This window comes from Dendrobates tinctorius, unplaced genomic scaffold (genome assembly GCF_039654945.1).
Source record: "Dendrobates tinctorius isolate UK_male_01 unplaced genomic scaffold, ASM3965494v1 ptg000120l, whole genome shotgun sequence".
NCBI classification, from domain to species: Eukaryota; Metazoa; Chordata; class Amphibia; order Anura; family Dendrobatidae; genus Dendrobates; species Dendrobates tinctorius.
The window spans coordinates 12,816,071-12,831,687 of record NW_027361788.1 but is presented as its reverse complement, the minus strand read 5'-3'; the positions used below and the strand labels follow the sequence as shown (position 1 = coordinate 12,831,687).

The window sequence follows — 15,617 nt, the reverse complement described above, 5'->3', positions numbered from 1 at the left end:
CAGATCATCCGATAAATGAGCAAAATGCTTTCTGACAGTCAGGTGAAATGATCAGAAAATATCATTGAATGATGTGTAATAGATTTTCAGTATGCATGAACTACCATTGTTCTCAGCAGCACAGGTTCTGTTTATACAGGAAGTGTGCTGCCGAGAACAATGACAGCCAATGCATACTGAATATCTATTACAGATCATTCAGTGCGGACCTGAATCAGCTGTGTATTCAGGCTAATAAATGACCACCGACCGGCAGTGATCTAACCCTTACGCAACTCTTTACCGAGACCTTTGGCCAAGCCGAAAGTGCAGTTGTATGGAGGGACAGAGATAGCAGCCAGCCAAATTAATCAAACCATTACCAACAACCATGACCTCTCAAGCCAGAAGCAATAAGGCTTTTCTTTTTGTAAACCCAACAAACAACGCTTGAGTATAAGGACATTTTGGAGATCTGTTCTCCTCTATCTCTTTTGAATAAAGATTAGATCATGGCTCAGGCGAGAGAAATCATTCCCTAAGGAAATATCTCCGAAATATGACATAAACCCTAGTCATTGACTGGTTTCATTCAAGTGTAATTACGACCCCACCCAACAGTGACACTAGGATCTTTGATGTTTTTTTTATTACACTCTTATGAAAGCAGCCATATTTACTTATAGTGTACATATACTATATAAAAAGACACATCTGCAGGTTTTATTAATATCTGACAGGAAATCAGAATAAACCTTTCCTGTTTTACGTGAATTAGGTTTACCATAATTATTAATATTTGCCAAATGCCATAATAATGAGAGAGAATGTTCTAAGGAATTTTTATTACTTACTGCAAAGTCAAAAGTTTACATACACTAAGGTTACTCTGCCTCTAAACAATCCTGGACTGCCTATGTGATGAGGTCATGTGTTTGGAAGCTTCTGATAGGTTTTTTGGCAACATCTGAGTTAGAGACACACCCGTAGATGTATTTTAATGCACACCTGAAACACACTGCTTCTTTGTGTATCATCATGGGAAAGTCTGTTAACCAGAGACTGTTTAGTTAAACAATCGTTTATTCAGTTTAATTTTGTACCCTTTTACCCTGCTCTCTCCCTACTGTTGACTAATTAAATTGAGCTAACCCCTGCTCTGCAGCATTTGTGTTACTGCATCCCAGCACCTGCATATTACATTTACGTTTAGAGGAAAAAAGGGAGAAGCTTGGAAGCCTAAGAACACCAGCCCAACTGTGAAACATGGGGGTGGCAGCATCATGTTGTGGGGTTGTTTTGCCACAGGAGGGACTGGTGCACTTCACAAGGTAGATGTCATCATGAGAAAAGAAGATTATGTGGCAATACTGAAGCAACATCTCAAGACATCAGCCAGAAGTTAAAGCTTGGGCGGAAATGGGTCTTCCAAATGGACAATGACCTGAAGAATACTGCCAAAATGGTAACAAAGTGGCTTAAGGATAACAATGTTAATGTTTTGGAGTGGCCATCACAAAGCCCTTATTTCAATCCTATTGAAGATTTATGGGCAAAGCTGAAAGCGCCGATGCGAGCAAGGTGACCTACAAACCCGGATCAGTTTCACCAGTTTTGTCAGGAAGAATGGGCCCAAATTCCGACCAATTATTGTGAGAAGCTTGTGGAAGGAGATCTCAAACGTGTGACCCAAGTCATTCAGTTTAACGGCAATGGTACCAAATACTAATGAAATGTATGGAAACATCTGACTTTGCAGTAAGTAATAAAAATGCCTTAAAACATTCTATCATTATTCTGACATTCGGCAAATAATTATGGTAATCCTAATTGACCTAAAACGGGAAAGGTTTATTCTGATTTCATGCCAGATATTGAGGAAAAACATGCAGATGTGTCTTCTTATATAGTGTATGGAAACTTCTAGTTTCAGCTGTAGAACTAACATTTAGTGGCATTGTACAAAGCTCTCACTATACAAGTCACTCCCTGTCCCCATTGGGGGTCACAATCTAAGGCTTCGCCTGTGCACTTGTCCTAGAGTATACAACAGAAGCTTATCCCAACATATACTACTATAGCTTTCCAATAGGCTCCCATTCACCAGACAAAGATCAAAATCATGTTCCTTCATCCTCTGTCTGGCAGGTACAGTGCCTACAAGTAGTATTCAACCCCCTGCAGATTTAGCAGGTTTGATAAGATGCATATAAGTTAGAGCCTTCAAACTTCACACAAGAGCAGGCTTTATTAACAGATGCATAAATCTTACAAACCAAAAAGTTATGTTGCTCAATTAAATTTTAATAAGTTTTAAACATACAAGTGTGGGTCAATTATTATTCAACCCCTAGGTTTAATATTTTGTGGAATAACCCTTGTTTGCAATTACAGCTAATAATCGTCTTTTATAAGACCTGATGAGGCCGGCACAGGTCTCTGGAGTTATCTTGGCCCACTCCTCCATGCAGATCTTCTCCAAGTTATCTAGGTTCTTTGGGTGTCTCATGTGGACTTTAATCTTGAGCTCCTTCCACAAGTCTTCAATTGGGTTAAAGTCAGGAGACTGACTAGGCCACTGCAACACCTTGATTTTTTCCCTCTTGAACCAGGCCTTGGTTTTCTTGGCTGTGTGCTATGGGTCGTTGTCTTGTTGGAAGATGAAATGATGACCCATCTTAAGATCCTTGATGGAGGAGCGGAGGTTCTTGGCCAAAATCTCCAGGTAGGCCGTGCTATCCATCTTCCCATGGATGCAGACCAGATGGCCAGGCCCCTTGGCTGAGAAACAGCCCCACAGCATGATGCTGCCACCACCATGCTTGACTGTAGGGATGGTATTCTTGGGGTCGTATGCAGTGCCATCCAGTCTCCAAACGTCACGTGTGTGGTTGGCACCAAAGATCTCGATCTTGGTCTCATCAGACCAGAGAACCTTGAACCAGTCTGTCTCAGAGTCCTCCAAGTGATCATGAGCAAACTGTAGACGAGCCTTGACATGACGCTTTGAAAGTAAAGGTACCTTCCCGGGCTCGTCTGGAACTGAGACCATTGCGGTGGAGTACGTTACTTATGGTATTGACTGAAACCAATGTCCCCACTGCCATGAAATCTTCCTGGAGCTCCTTCCTTGTTGTCCTTGGGTTAGCCTTCACTCTTTGGACAAGCCTGGCCTCGGCACGGGAGGAAACTTTCAAAGGCTGTCCAGGCCGTGGAAGGCTAACAGTAGTTCCATAAGCCTTCCACTTCCGGATGATGCTCCCAACAGTGGAGACAGGTAGGCCCAACTCCTTGGAAAGGGTTTTGTACCCCTTGCCAGCCTTGTGACCCTCCACGATCTTGTCTCTGATGGCCTTGGAATGCTCCTTTGTCTTTCCCATGTTGACCATGTATGAGTGCTGTTCACAAGTTTGGGGAGGGTCTTAAATAGTCAGAAAAGGCTGGAAAAAGAGATAATTGATCCAAACATGTGAAGCTCATTGTTCTTTGTGCCTGAAATACTTCTTAATACTTTAGGGGAACCAAACAGAATTCTGGTGGTTTGAGGGGTTGAATAATAAATGACCCTCTGAATAAACTTTTCACAATTTAAAAAAAAATTAAACAAAGAAATAACATTCTTTTTTGCTGCAGTGCATTTCACACTTCCAGGCTGATCTACAGTCCAAATGTCACAATGCCAAGTTAATTCCGAATGTGTAAACCTGCTAAATCTGCAGGGGGTTGAATACTACTTGTTGGCACTGTATACGCTTATATGCCACTAGTTTTACTGTGAAGCAGACTGCACTTTCCAGAGGGATTCCAACAGTGCACCTTTTTTTTTTTTTTTTTTTTTATGGGTCCCTATGGTGAATGGATGCCCTTTGTATCCATCCTGACCATGGTCACTGGACACTTACCTCCTTAGTGTATGCGCCCTACCAAACATGCCTAATTTCAGGATTTCAGACGCACACTAGGAACAGTTTCACAGGTAGCTAATCAAAAAGGGAGTTTTGTGAGAGTTTGAGGAAACCCACTCAAATTTGGATTTTAGAACCTCTGTGCTGAAAAATCAATGGGGCTAAAAACCGAGGCATTAAAACTCATTTTCTTGATGCCACTATCACCATGAAAATTTAAATTGGTATTCCCATCTCAGATATTTATGAAAAGTCTCAATAGGCGCCATCATGAATCGCTGCGCTCCATTCATTCATTTCTATGGGAAATACAAAATAGTAGAGCGATGTTTTACTAGTGGATCAATCAAGTAAGACACCAAGTCGGACCAACTTTACACACAGAGGAAGGAAATGAGTCAGAGACTGTTTCTAAAGTTTTGGTGACACCGAGGTCACTCATTTTGGGGTCGGTGTCGTCTACAGAAGCCGTTTGATGTCACCCACCGCCATTAGCTTCAACTCACTGAAAGCTTAAAAAATTGCTGCTGCGAGTTCTCAGTGGAGATTAGGAGGGGAAAGACAAAAAAAAAAAAAAAACGCAAAAAATTCTTTGGATGTAATTCTGGTTGACTGACCGTGATAATGAGCCCCGTCAGAACTAATTCATATACATAAAAATAATGCGGGATCTCGGAATTAAACCACCTAAAACCTGTGAGAACTTTATCCAGCGAGTAAATTATGGTCGTTACTAGACTACTACTTAAACACAAGACTTTATAATCAGCTTAATGGCAACTTGGGTAACAATCGGCCTCAGGAAAAGAAATTTGTGAATGGAAATAAAAGCCTTTATTAGTAGAGATGAAGTCATCAACATCAATGGTTCTACTAAGCAACCACATGTCTGACATTCCACAGGGAGGAAATCTCTAAATGAAGAAGATCTGATTCCTTAATGTCCTCGCCTCGCCCTGTTTCATTGGCACCAGAAAATGCCTCTTAGGGTAGACTGCCCGGCTTAAAGTCATTTACCTGACAAATTGCCTAATGATCATGGTTCCTCCTAGTACATGTGGATAGCCGTCTATTTCTGTCGTATACCGTGACCTTATTTGCAGACTACACCATCAACTTTGCCCTTTGGAGACCATGTCTGGTTACCTGTAGGACCACTCCCTTGTTTTGGCCCTGCCTATACTCCGTTTTTATACTACATCTGCTGACTGTGGTGCTACTCATGGTCTTGTCCTCCAGCTTGCTCGAAATCCACACTTCATTGTTGGCTTTACCCTTAAGCCTGTCACATCCTAATTGCAATTCTGGTGATGACCCAACGCTCCTTTCCTGATCACACCACACTTAGACAACATCGCTGCTAGTTGATGATAATGGGGACAGCAAATTGGGATTCGTCTTGTCAACACCAACTTGCGGAGATTAAGACTGAGGATTTGAAAACACTTTAAGCTCTACAATCCAGTAGACCAAAAGTCAAACAAAGGAGAGAGTTCACATCCTGATACAGATTTGTTAAGGTCACCATGTACACTGGGTTAATGTTGGCCACACCTGTTGATAACCAGTTTGGCAGACAGTCTAAAGCAGTGTTCCACAACTCCAGTCCTCAAGAGCCACCATCAGGTCATGTTTTCAGGATTTCCTTAGTATTACATAGGTGATAATTGCGTCACCTGCACAGGCAGGAATTCCATCACCTGTGAAATACTAAGGAAATCCTGAAAACATGACCTGTTGGTGGCTCTTGAGGACCAGAGCTGGGGAACACTGGTCTAAAGGAAGAGCAAGTCAGCCGTATATCTTGGACGAGGACCGTAATGCAATCCTCGGACTGACAATCTTATTTCTGGATAACTGCATAGAAATACATAAATCTGACTCTGCACTAATACGTACGGGGTAATCGCTAATGGATTGTTTGGGAAGATGTCCATCGCGCATGTCCGATCAAGGATTGGTGAACGCATTGTTCTCCCAGACGAAAGATGCGAGGCGACATATCAGTCGGCGGCTCTCTCAGAGTACACAAGAGCGCTCAGCCAGATGACAACCAAGATGATGACCAAACAATGCTTTGGCCAACAGACATCTAATGTCTATAGTGGCCCTTATAGGAATGTGCTGAAACGCAATAGGAATAACAGCTGATGGAGACCCACCATTTATCTTCTGATACAACTTTATAAGTCAAAATGATTATTCATCATTATTCCTAGGGATGCCCGATTCACGATAATTATGCAGCGTATACAGGCTGCTGATCACCTAACAACTGAGCAAAACACATATCTGGTGACAATGTTTTGGTCTGCACAAAAGATCATCGTTCTCGGCAGCACATCGTCCATGTTGTAAGCAGGACCTGTGCTGCCAACAACGGCAACAACGGCAGCCTATTGCATATCGTTCGGTAGACATCTGAAGCGGGGTCTACCTGTGTCAACGAGCGGTTAATTAAGTGCCAACTGGCATACATGTGGCTATTCAGCAGTCATTTGACGCTGCGCATCCAAAGTGTAAATGCAACTCAAGGCTGGCCATATTGTACAAAGCCAACAGAATCCAGACTCTGGTTTGTCTGATGAACTGCGCACTTCGTTGGGGATCTTTTAGGGTCCCGTTACATTTAGCAATGCACCAGCGATCCAGACAACGATACGACCTACGACATGGTCAGGATCGCTGTGCATCGCTAAATGGTCGCTAGTGAGCTGCCAAACAGGCAGATCTCACCAGCGACGCAGCAGCGATAAGCGATCCGTCGGCGGTCGCTCTTACCTGTCACACCGCAGTGATGATGACGACTTCCCCCTGCGTCCATGCGTCGCTAGTTGGCGCCAACGGAATGCCAACGCTGAAAAAATGGCCCAGGCAGCTCCAGTGTGATCAGCGATATCCAGCGGGGGGGGGGGGGGGGGGTGGTCGCAGGTACGTGTCACACAAAGTGAGATCGCTAGCGATATCGCTGTTGCGTCACAAAATCGGAGACGCTTTAGCGATATTGCTATGTGTGAAAGGCCCTTTAGATAACGAGTGGGGATCTCAGGACCCGGAACCCAAGTGATCTGCAGGCAAATAAAGTCACAATTGGTGTCACAGCTGACCCTGATCCACCTTCCTTCACTTTGATCTTTGCACACGCTCATTAGATGCTTAAATACAAAAAGATAGGGCGTTAGGCTCATCATTGTGCCTAATGTACGTGTGAATTTCCAGAAACAGGAAATCTAAAAAGGTCTGAGTGGCTGCTGATTGGCCGCAGGGTTCACGTGACATCACACCGTTACGAGATTGCTGGGAGTGACAGTGCAGACACCGCTGGAATGGCACCGGAGGGGAGCATGAGTGTTATTGTAAAAGAGGTAAAACATAAGGATTGGGAATGAAATAACTTCTTTTACATTAAAGGAATTGTCCAGTCCAAATCAATACATCTACAGTCACTATGTGTGACTGCAGACTTATGGATCCCCCCAGCGCTCGCACTGCGGAGATTCAACATTTTTTGAGCCAGTTTCTTCTGTTGAGCGTCCACATGGCCGACTATAGGACGAAGCCTCACTCCATACCAGTGGACGAGCTCTGGCGGGGAGTATGTATAACTAATACATACCCTCCAGTCCCGCTTCAGAAACTGGCAACATCCCGCAGCGCACAGTACATGTGCTTCGGGAACTGCAGTGTTATCGATTTCGACAGGACAACCCCTTTATATTTAGATTTTAACAATAGGCAATTTTCTGATTATTTATTATTATTATTAATGTTTATTTATATAGCACCATTGATTCCATGGTGCTGTACATGAGAAGGGGGGTTACATATAAATTACATATATCACTTACAGTAAACAAACTAACAATGACAGACTGATACAGAGGGGAGAGAGGACCCTGCCCTTTAATGGCCAGAAGAAACACTATTGGGGGAAAAAAATATCATCAAGGGGTTCCTTCACTTTTAGGATCATGACAAGCTGATTTTTCAACTTTTTTACCCCCAAAATAAAAACTTTCCTGTATACTTAGCCAAGCCTGACAACATGGCAAATAGACAAGCAAGAGGGCTTGTTTTGTTTTTTTTGAATTGTAGTTTTGAAAGGCGCTATTCAATTCACCATATATTGTAATGAAAAACATGGAAAAAAGTCCAAGCGAGATGAAATGGTGAGAAAAATAAATACAGTAATATACACAATTCTGCCATTGTTTATATGACATCCATTGTGCAGTAAAAAATTACCTGTGGGAGAGGAGGGATTGCGAATCAAACTTACATTTTTATGAAAACCTTTTTCCTTTAATATTCAGCTCTTTTTCTCAGATTGAACTTACAATGATTTGATCACTTGTTCTATATGCAGCAATATTATTGCCTTGAGTAGGCACCCATCTTCCACGGCGACCCGTGCGATCGCATTGCGGTGGTGGGCATTAGGTGCTGATGTGCATATGAACTGTATATATTATTAAATAGAGCTCTTAGACCCGTTGTGACTGATGTAATTACTTTGAAAATCAAAGTCAGAATGGCTTTATAACCCCTATCGAAAAAGTTTCCTGCCTAATATAAAAGTTAACATTTTATGAGCTCATCTGCAGCTGAACTACAAAAAAAAAAAAAAAAAATGCTCAAATTAATATCAGGATTATACAGAGAAGTCCTTTTTGATATTTATTTTCGCAGTAAGTATACCAGCCTCATCAGGTCCCGGAGCTATTTAATAATGTGTGCAGTATTGTAAAAAAAAAAAAAAAAAAAAAACTGGTGATAGATCCATTTTAAATTATGGTGGTTTCCTAGCAATATGGGAAATGTAGATGTCCAGTCCAATAAGAGACTCATTATTTAGCCTAAAGTGGTCACTGTACTGTGACGATCACCTGCCATCTCCAGCCCTGCACCGTGAGTTACTGGAACTGAGACCTTTCCCATAGGTTATCATAAGGGGGGGGGGTGTGTGTGTGTGTGTGTGTGTGTGTGTGTGTGTGTGTGTGTGTGTGTGTGTGTGTGTGTGTGTGTTACAGAATTTTTTTTCCCCCACTTGTCATCTGTATACAAGCCATCTTTTACAGCAGCTATTAGAAATTTACAAGATCATTTACAGTTTCCTGTGTTACAGAATTGCAATGTATCTGTAAAAATCAGATGCTGTACTATCCCTCTGGCATAGACTTGAACGGGTGCCTCTCATCCGATTTACGGAAGAAACCAGTGCATGCTGTGATCGGTCAGTGACAGAAAAAAATATTAAATAAAATCGCTCATCTGCACTGCCCCATTGAATGACGTTGTGGAAAAAAAAAAAAAAAAAAAAAAAAAAAACCGCACTTGGACCAAATAGAAAAAACGGATGTGTGCACAAGCGCATAGAGCGAAAATACAAGTACAATTATAGAAAAACCTCCGAAATGATCAACCTGTCACCTCCTGGCCATCTAAACCAAAATTGAATTGACCAGTGTGATTCTGTGAATAATATTAAAGAAGGGCGAATAAATGTGCGGGGCGCTGGTTCGTAGCCCATGGCCGCAAGACAGAAGCCCTGCAAGATGCTTCCTACCTGCCGGGATCTCCCCAGTGTCTCCCGATTTGTGGACCTGGCGTGACGTCACTGACGTGGAGTGACGTCACGCCGAGTCTACCGATCAAAAAGGAGCGCAGAAGATCCCGGCAGGTAGGAAGTAATTTGCAGAGCTGAAGTCTGGTGGCCGCTGCGAAATTATCGGGTCTATTGGAAACGTTTCCCTGTGTTATCATCTATCATTTGACTGATGCTACATGACAGCTTGAGGCACGTGTATCCGACATTGCAGGCGATCTGCTCCGACATCGTGCCATAACCATTGCCTTTATTATATAAAACTTCTGCATCTATAGGATAAATCGAGGGCACCGGCACAAAGTGGTCTTCTAGCTCCAGCCTAATACACAGACCTTCCCCTCCTAACCAGGGGGGGACATATCATTGGTGCAACGTGTGCAGCCACACAGGGGCCCATTACTACCTCCAAAGCAGGTGACATTTGCACTTTTAGGAGCTCTTGGGCTGCAAAGGACCCACATATTGTTCTTGCACAGGAGCCCTTTTCTGTCTGTGTCCACCAATAATCATAACAAGCCATGTAAAAACCAGCTCAGATACATGGTCACACACAGTATCACCAGAGTCAGGCTTCCAGCAGCTGCAAGGCCTCCCTGCCTCATATTATCTTCTGCAGATAACAGTTCATGGCTACCCAAGTAAAGGAAAAAAAAAAATATTCCATCATGACAGGATTCAGTGATATAACCCTGCATGGCTGCCATGGAAAGGAAAGGGAGGAAGGAAAGGGAGAGTATAAGAGGACAAAAATAATGCACAAGAGGAAATTCTGTCATTCTGCCCCCTCCCCATTATAATAACCATTGATTCCAGAGCCCAGGAAGGGGTTAACAGATGCATCCAATGAGCGCTCAGGCCTTGCTGCATCCCTGCAAACACAACAAAGCCTGCAGGCTGATGGCTACCACCACCCCAGGATGGCACTGCATATGGGGGAGGACACTTAACTGTTAAGCGTGGAAAATCGTCCCTTCTTTTCATGCAAAGGCAGCTGTTCATTGCCAGTCGAGGAGGGAAAGAGCAGAGGGAGGTCTGGGAAGGAGGGGGAGAGGCTGAGCAGAGAGAGAGAGAAAAGGAGACACATATCATACACAGTGCATGGAGGGGGGAGAAGCCTTACCCAGTGTGTGACAGGCTCAGATCAGATGCCCCCCGTCGTTGCCCACCCCTGTCCGAGCTGCAGATCCGCCTGTGAGATCACATCAGTCACCTCCTGGCCATTTAAACTTTCCACCCCCAGCCAGCACTAACAAAGTGGAGAGGACATGTGAGGCTGTGCAGGCGGAAGGAAGACTGCTGCCCCTGCTGGGCAAGATGCGCAGGTGCAGGGGTGTGTTTTCATCCTCTACTAATAGGGGATGTTTCTATTTACTAACATTGTATCTGAAAAAGAAACACAAGTTATACATTGTCTCAATGTATACTCTCAATCCTGAATATTTTTTTAAGTTATACATTGTGCACATGAAGGATAACAGAATACTGGAAAATTGTGTCCCTGCAACAGCCTAGGTACTTAAAGGGGTTGTCCGGTGAGAACAAGGTAGCCCATACCCACTGTGGGGGTCCGATTTGCAGAACCGGGAAACTTTTATCCCTGTAAGGGCTCATTCAGACGTCAGTATTTTCCAGATGCGGGAAGAACGAACGAAATCTTTGGGTGAGACTTCGATCAGTGTGTGATCAGTTTTTCTTATACATGGAGAGAAAAAGATAAAAGTCTACCCAACTTCTCCATTCTAACAGCCTGCGAAAATCGATCTGATTTTTTCACGGACCCATAGACTTGCATTGCCGATTTTGATCCAACTCCCTGATCAAAATTGGAAAAGTTTCCGATATTTTCCGCAGACGGCTAGGTCCAAATAAAAAAATCTGACGTGCACAGCCCTATAGAATGCCATGGGTATGAGTGCTACTCGTGACAAACAAGGATAGCACTCATGCGGAAAAAATCAGAACCCTTAGAATGGAGCGACAGACACATATAAAATGAATTTTGGTGTTTGGGCGTCCAACCTGAAATTTAATTTTCAAACAAAGCTAAAAGTGCCCCCATTCTCCAATTAGTGAGAGTCCCGTCCCAGCAGTCAGACAGGACGATAGGTGATATCTTGTTTTCACTGTACAACCTCTTTAATTAAAGGGATTTTTTCAGGCTATGTTCACATAGAATTTCTTTTGCTCCAAAATCCTCTTTAAAGAGATTATCTGAGACTTTTGTTTTATTTTCTTATGGGGCTAAACATTTACAGGCAGGTATTTGCTAACTTACTGCCTATTCTGCCCGGCGCCGATCTCTGCCAACTCAAATTGGTTACAGACTGCTCTGGTTGGCAATTCTTTGCCTTCCAATGACGTTACTTCTCTTCTGCTCTGGGTTGTCAACGGGGCATCACTACCGATGTCATACTCATTTACATCTGGCTCCCCACTGCCTAACTGCGGGGAGCCAGCTGACAATCAGCATGATGTCAACAGACTAGAAGAGGAAGAGCTTCTCTGTTGACATGAGGTCAAATGAAGTAGCAGAATTGCTGGCAAGAGCGGTCCATGTCAGCCCTGAGCCGGAAGACATCGGCGCCGGGCAGTTCTTAGCCCCATAAAAAAAATACAAAAGTCACAGACAATTCCTTTAAAAACTGCTTTAGAAACACTTGTAAAACGCTTCCTACACATTTCTACAGGAAATCCACATTAGGCTATGTACACACGCTGCGGATTTTGCTGCGGTTCCGCTGTGGTTTTGGCCGCTGCGGATCTGCAGCAGTTCTGCAGACAGTGTACAGTAGCATGTTATCCTATGGGATTTACAATCTGCTGTGCACATGCTGCGGATTTTCAACTACGGAAAAGCTGCGGTTTTGAATCCGCAGAAAGAATTGACATGTCACTTTTCTGCGGATTCCGCTGCGGTTTGCCACCTATTCCATTGTCCAACCGCAGGGGAAAACCGCAGGCCAATCCGCAGGTCACTTTACCTGCGGTTTTACCTGCGGATCCGCAGACACAAATCCGCGGGTGAATCCGCAGCGTGTGCACATAGCCTAATTGTTGATATGAGGACTTTTTTTGAGCATTTTTTTCCTGCAAGTTTTGAAAATCACCTAGTGGAAAACAAACAAGTGCATCATGTCACTTGTCTGAAGCAGTTCCTGATGGAATCCACATCAAAAAATACCCAGTAAGGAAAAAAATGCTGAAAAAAAAATTGTTAGGGTATGTACACACATTGTCCGCTCCATAATCTGCCTAAAAAAGCGGTTAAAAAATACTGAAAAGAGCAAATATATACACTGAAATCTCCAAACCAAGTGCTGATCACATGTTCAGTCTTTTTGAACTTTTTAACCGCTTCAGTTTTCGAAAACCGCAAAGCGCTTGGCAGCCGCACTCTAGTGTATACATAAAGTAAAAAAAGAAAAGACAGCAAAAAAGTCACTTCAGGAAAAATACTGACGACATTTTCTTGAGGTGTCTTCTGCTTGAAAAACTTTATGGATAAACCAGCTTCGAAAATACGTGATTTCCCTTTTTTCTGGCACTTTTTGAGCAAGTGCAAAAGGACACATGTAAAAACCTTCCGATTCATATCTATGTAAAAAGAGAACCTGCTGTCATATGTTCAGATTACTTCAAGTTTCCAAAAACACCAAGTGGTTAAATGAAGTGAGTGACCCAACTATTCTTCACTTCAGGTGAAGGATTCCTGTACTTTACACATCAAAGGGAAGGCTTAGAAGATGCCGCTTAAGGTTTACAAAATTCTAGAGAAAAAGAGTAGAGTTGAGCAAATTTGTTCGAATTCGGTTCGGTGTTTTTGCAATAGTCGCCGAACACAGCCAAACGTCATTAGAGTCAATGGGCGTAGAAATTACAGAATATGTTCGGAACCGATTATAAGACATTTATTCGGCCCAAGTAGTGTTCAAATATGACACGAATATGTCAAAATCAGATTCGGGGACAAAATCCGAACAAATTCGCTCATCTCTAAAAAAAGAGTGACTCCTGCAGCACATCCTGCTTGAAAAATGGCCATTTTTGACTGCCGTGTGTACGTACCCTATGTATATATGCAGATGTTGAGTGGCCAATCTGTGCGTCACCATCTATCCTCAGACCTGGCAAAAAAAAAATCATTATAATATGGCTTCATTAGGGGATCATCGGAATAGTTACATTTTCTTTTGGATATATTTCTAAACTTAATTATAGAGCTTTTTATGAATAAAACATGATCTTAGAGAATTACCTTCTACTAATTGTAGAGAGTCCAAAACTGCTACACCCAAACACCTGGCGGAACTTTCCTTCACCCGGGGCATAAATTAAGATTTATATCCAAACACTCCATCCATATTCTATAAATTCTGCCAAAAACACAGTAGCTTGTTGGCACCAGCCCTGGCACTCATCACCTTGGCAAAAGAATAATATTTCATTTCGACTTTTTACTTTTCTGTTACTGTCTGACAATCCAGAATATTTGATAATCTGGTACATATTAAGTTCCACTGATGAAGAGTCTAAATTAGTGGCCCAAATGCTGGGACCCCGACTTATCATGAGAAAAAGGCGTCTGTGCCAACTCGCTTAAATAGGCTGGCGGTCACGCTTCTGCATCGCTGCTCAGTTCATTGTCTCCGGGACTAACGCAGATAGCGGAGCACAGAGCTCAGATGTCTTTATCTGTCCTGTAGACAATTGATGGAGTATCAACAAGAATTTGAGCCCACTTATCCATTCACACAGGGGGGAATAGGACCCCAAGTTCTCCTGAATGGAGGAGGATAAAGCAGTGAGGCTCAAAGCAATCAGACACTTATCAGCTGTCCTGTAGATCAGGGTTCCCCATCTCCAGTCCTCAAAGTCCACCAACAGGTCATGTTTTCAGGATTTCCTAAGTATTGCCCAAAGGTGATAATTGCTTCACCTGTGCAATACAAAGGAAATCCTGAAACATGATCTGTTGGTGTGCCTTGAGGACTGGAGTTGGGGAACTCTGCTGTAGATTCAAGATACTTTGACAGAGGTCATTTTGCGTTCTTTTTACCATTTCCCTGCACAATCACGTAACAGTGTAGCCGGTGATATTGGCTTTTCAGGTGAAAAGTTGTTTCCTGCAAGATTAAGTGATTTTGCATGGAAACAGTAAAACATGGCAGCGGTACGTGGCACGTGCAGTTAAAAGCTGCAGAATTACCGCTGCATATGAATGCAGCCTAAGAATATGTTCACATGCTGCAAGATTTAAGTTGTGTTTTACAGTACCAACAAAAGCTATGAGACTTCAGAAATCTCATGCACACACATTGTTTTGTTTTCCTGACTGATTTTAGAAAACTTCAGCATGTCACTTCTTTCAGTGCTTTTTCAGCTTTTTTGCTCCAGTAGGTTTTGCTGTGTTTTTTGGTGTAAAAATCTTAAAGAAGTTGCATCATGATTTTTTGGGGGGCACTAAACTTTTTCAGAATGCACAAGAGACAACAAAAACGCTGCCAAAAAAAAAAATACAAATATGCAGCAAAACCTGAATTCTGTAAGCAGCTTTTTTTTACTGCCAAGAGAGCAGGTTTTGCCTGCAGAAAAAAAAAAATGCTTCAAAAACGCGACGTGTAAACATAGCCTAAGGCTAAAAGATATTTTTATTGTTTTCACAAATAGGTTTGTATAAAGCCTCTACAGTCAGTGCACTGGGGCCCGCAGGTGAACGGGCCCCTCTTACTGTGACAATGAGGGTTGTAGGGGCCGTCACTATTTCGGTTGTAGTGGGTTCACAATATTGATGTGTGGCCTAATGTCACCAGATGTGTCTGTCAGTTTGCACTAGGAGATAGTCAGCTAGGAATGAGTGACCCGTGTTTAAAGGGGTTGTTCACTACTGTTCCTTCTGGTGGAAATTTGAAGGCTGCAGCCAATCAGGGAGCTATTTTTCTTTTCATCTTAATCAGCACCCTGAGGGCATTCAAAACAGGTTATTGGAGTGGTGGACAACCTCTTTAATCTGGCACAATGAGAATGGTTTGTGTCCAGTGCGTAGCGCATGTACCACGTGTTTTCAGAATACAATGAGATCAAATGTGGCAGGTGGCCTATGTGTGAGTGGCATGGATTCACCAGAA

General features: G+C 42.9%; 1 protein-coding gene across 4 annotated transcripts in view; it reads right to left on the bottom strand.

Moving 5' to 3' along the window:
* MVB12B (multivesicular body subunit 12B) overlaps positions 1–14,349 on the bottom strand; it is a 156,898-nt gene extending 142,549 nt beyond the window's left edge. For 2 of the 4 annotated variants that reach the window (XM_073590757.1, XM_073590758.1), the window contains exons 1-2: positions 13,748–14,349; positions 13,558–13,616 (exon numbers count right to left, since the gene is read on the bottom strand). In XM_073590757.1, coding sequence (XP_073446858.1) covers positions 13,558–13,616; positions 13,748–13,820 — 132 coding nt within the window. In that variant the 5' untranslated portion in view covers positions 13,821–14,349. Of the gene's footprint in view, positions 1–10,440; positions 10,545–10,612; positions 10,876–13,557; positions 13,617–13,747 lie in introns of those variants that run through there. The other 2 variants (XM_073590759.1, XM_073590760.1) reach the window with 2 other exon arrangements.
* Positions 14,350–15,617: the final 1,268 nt, after the last annotated feature.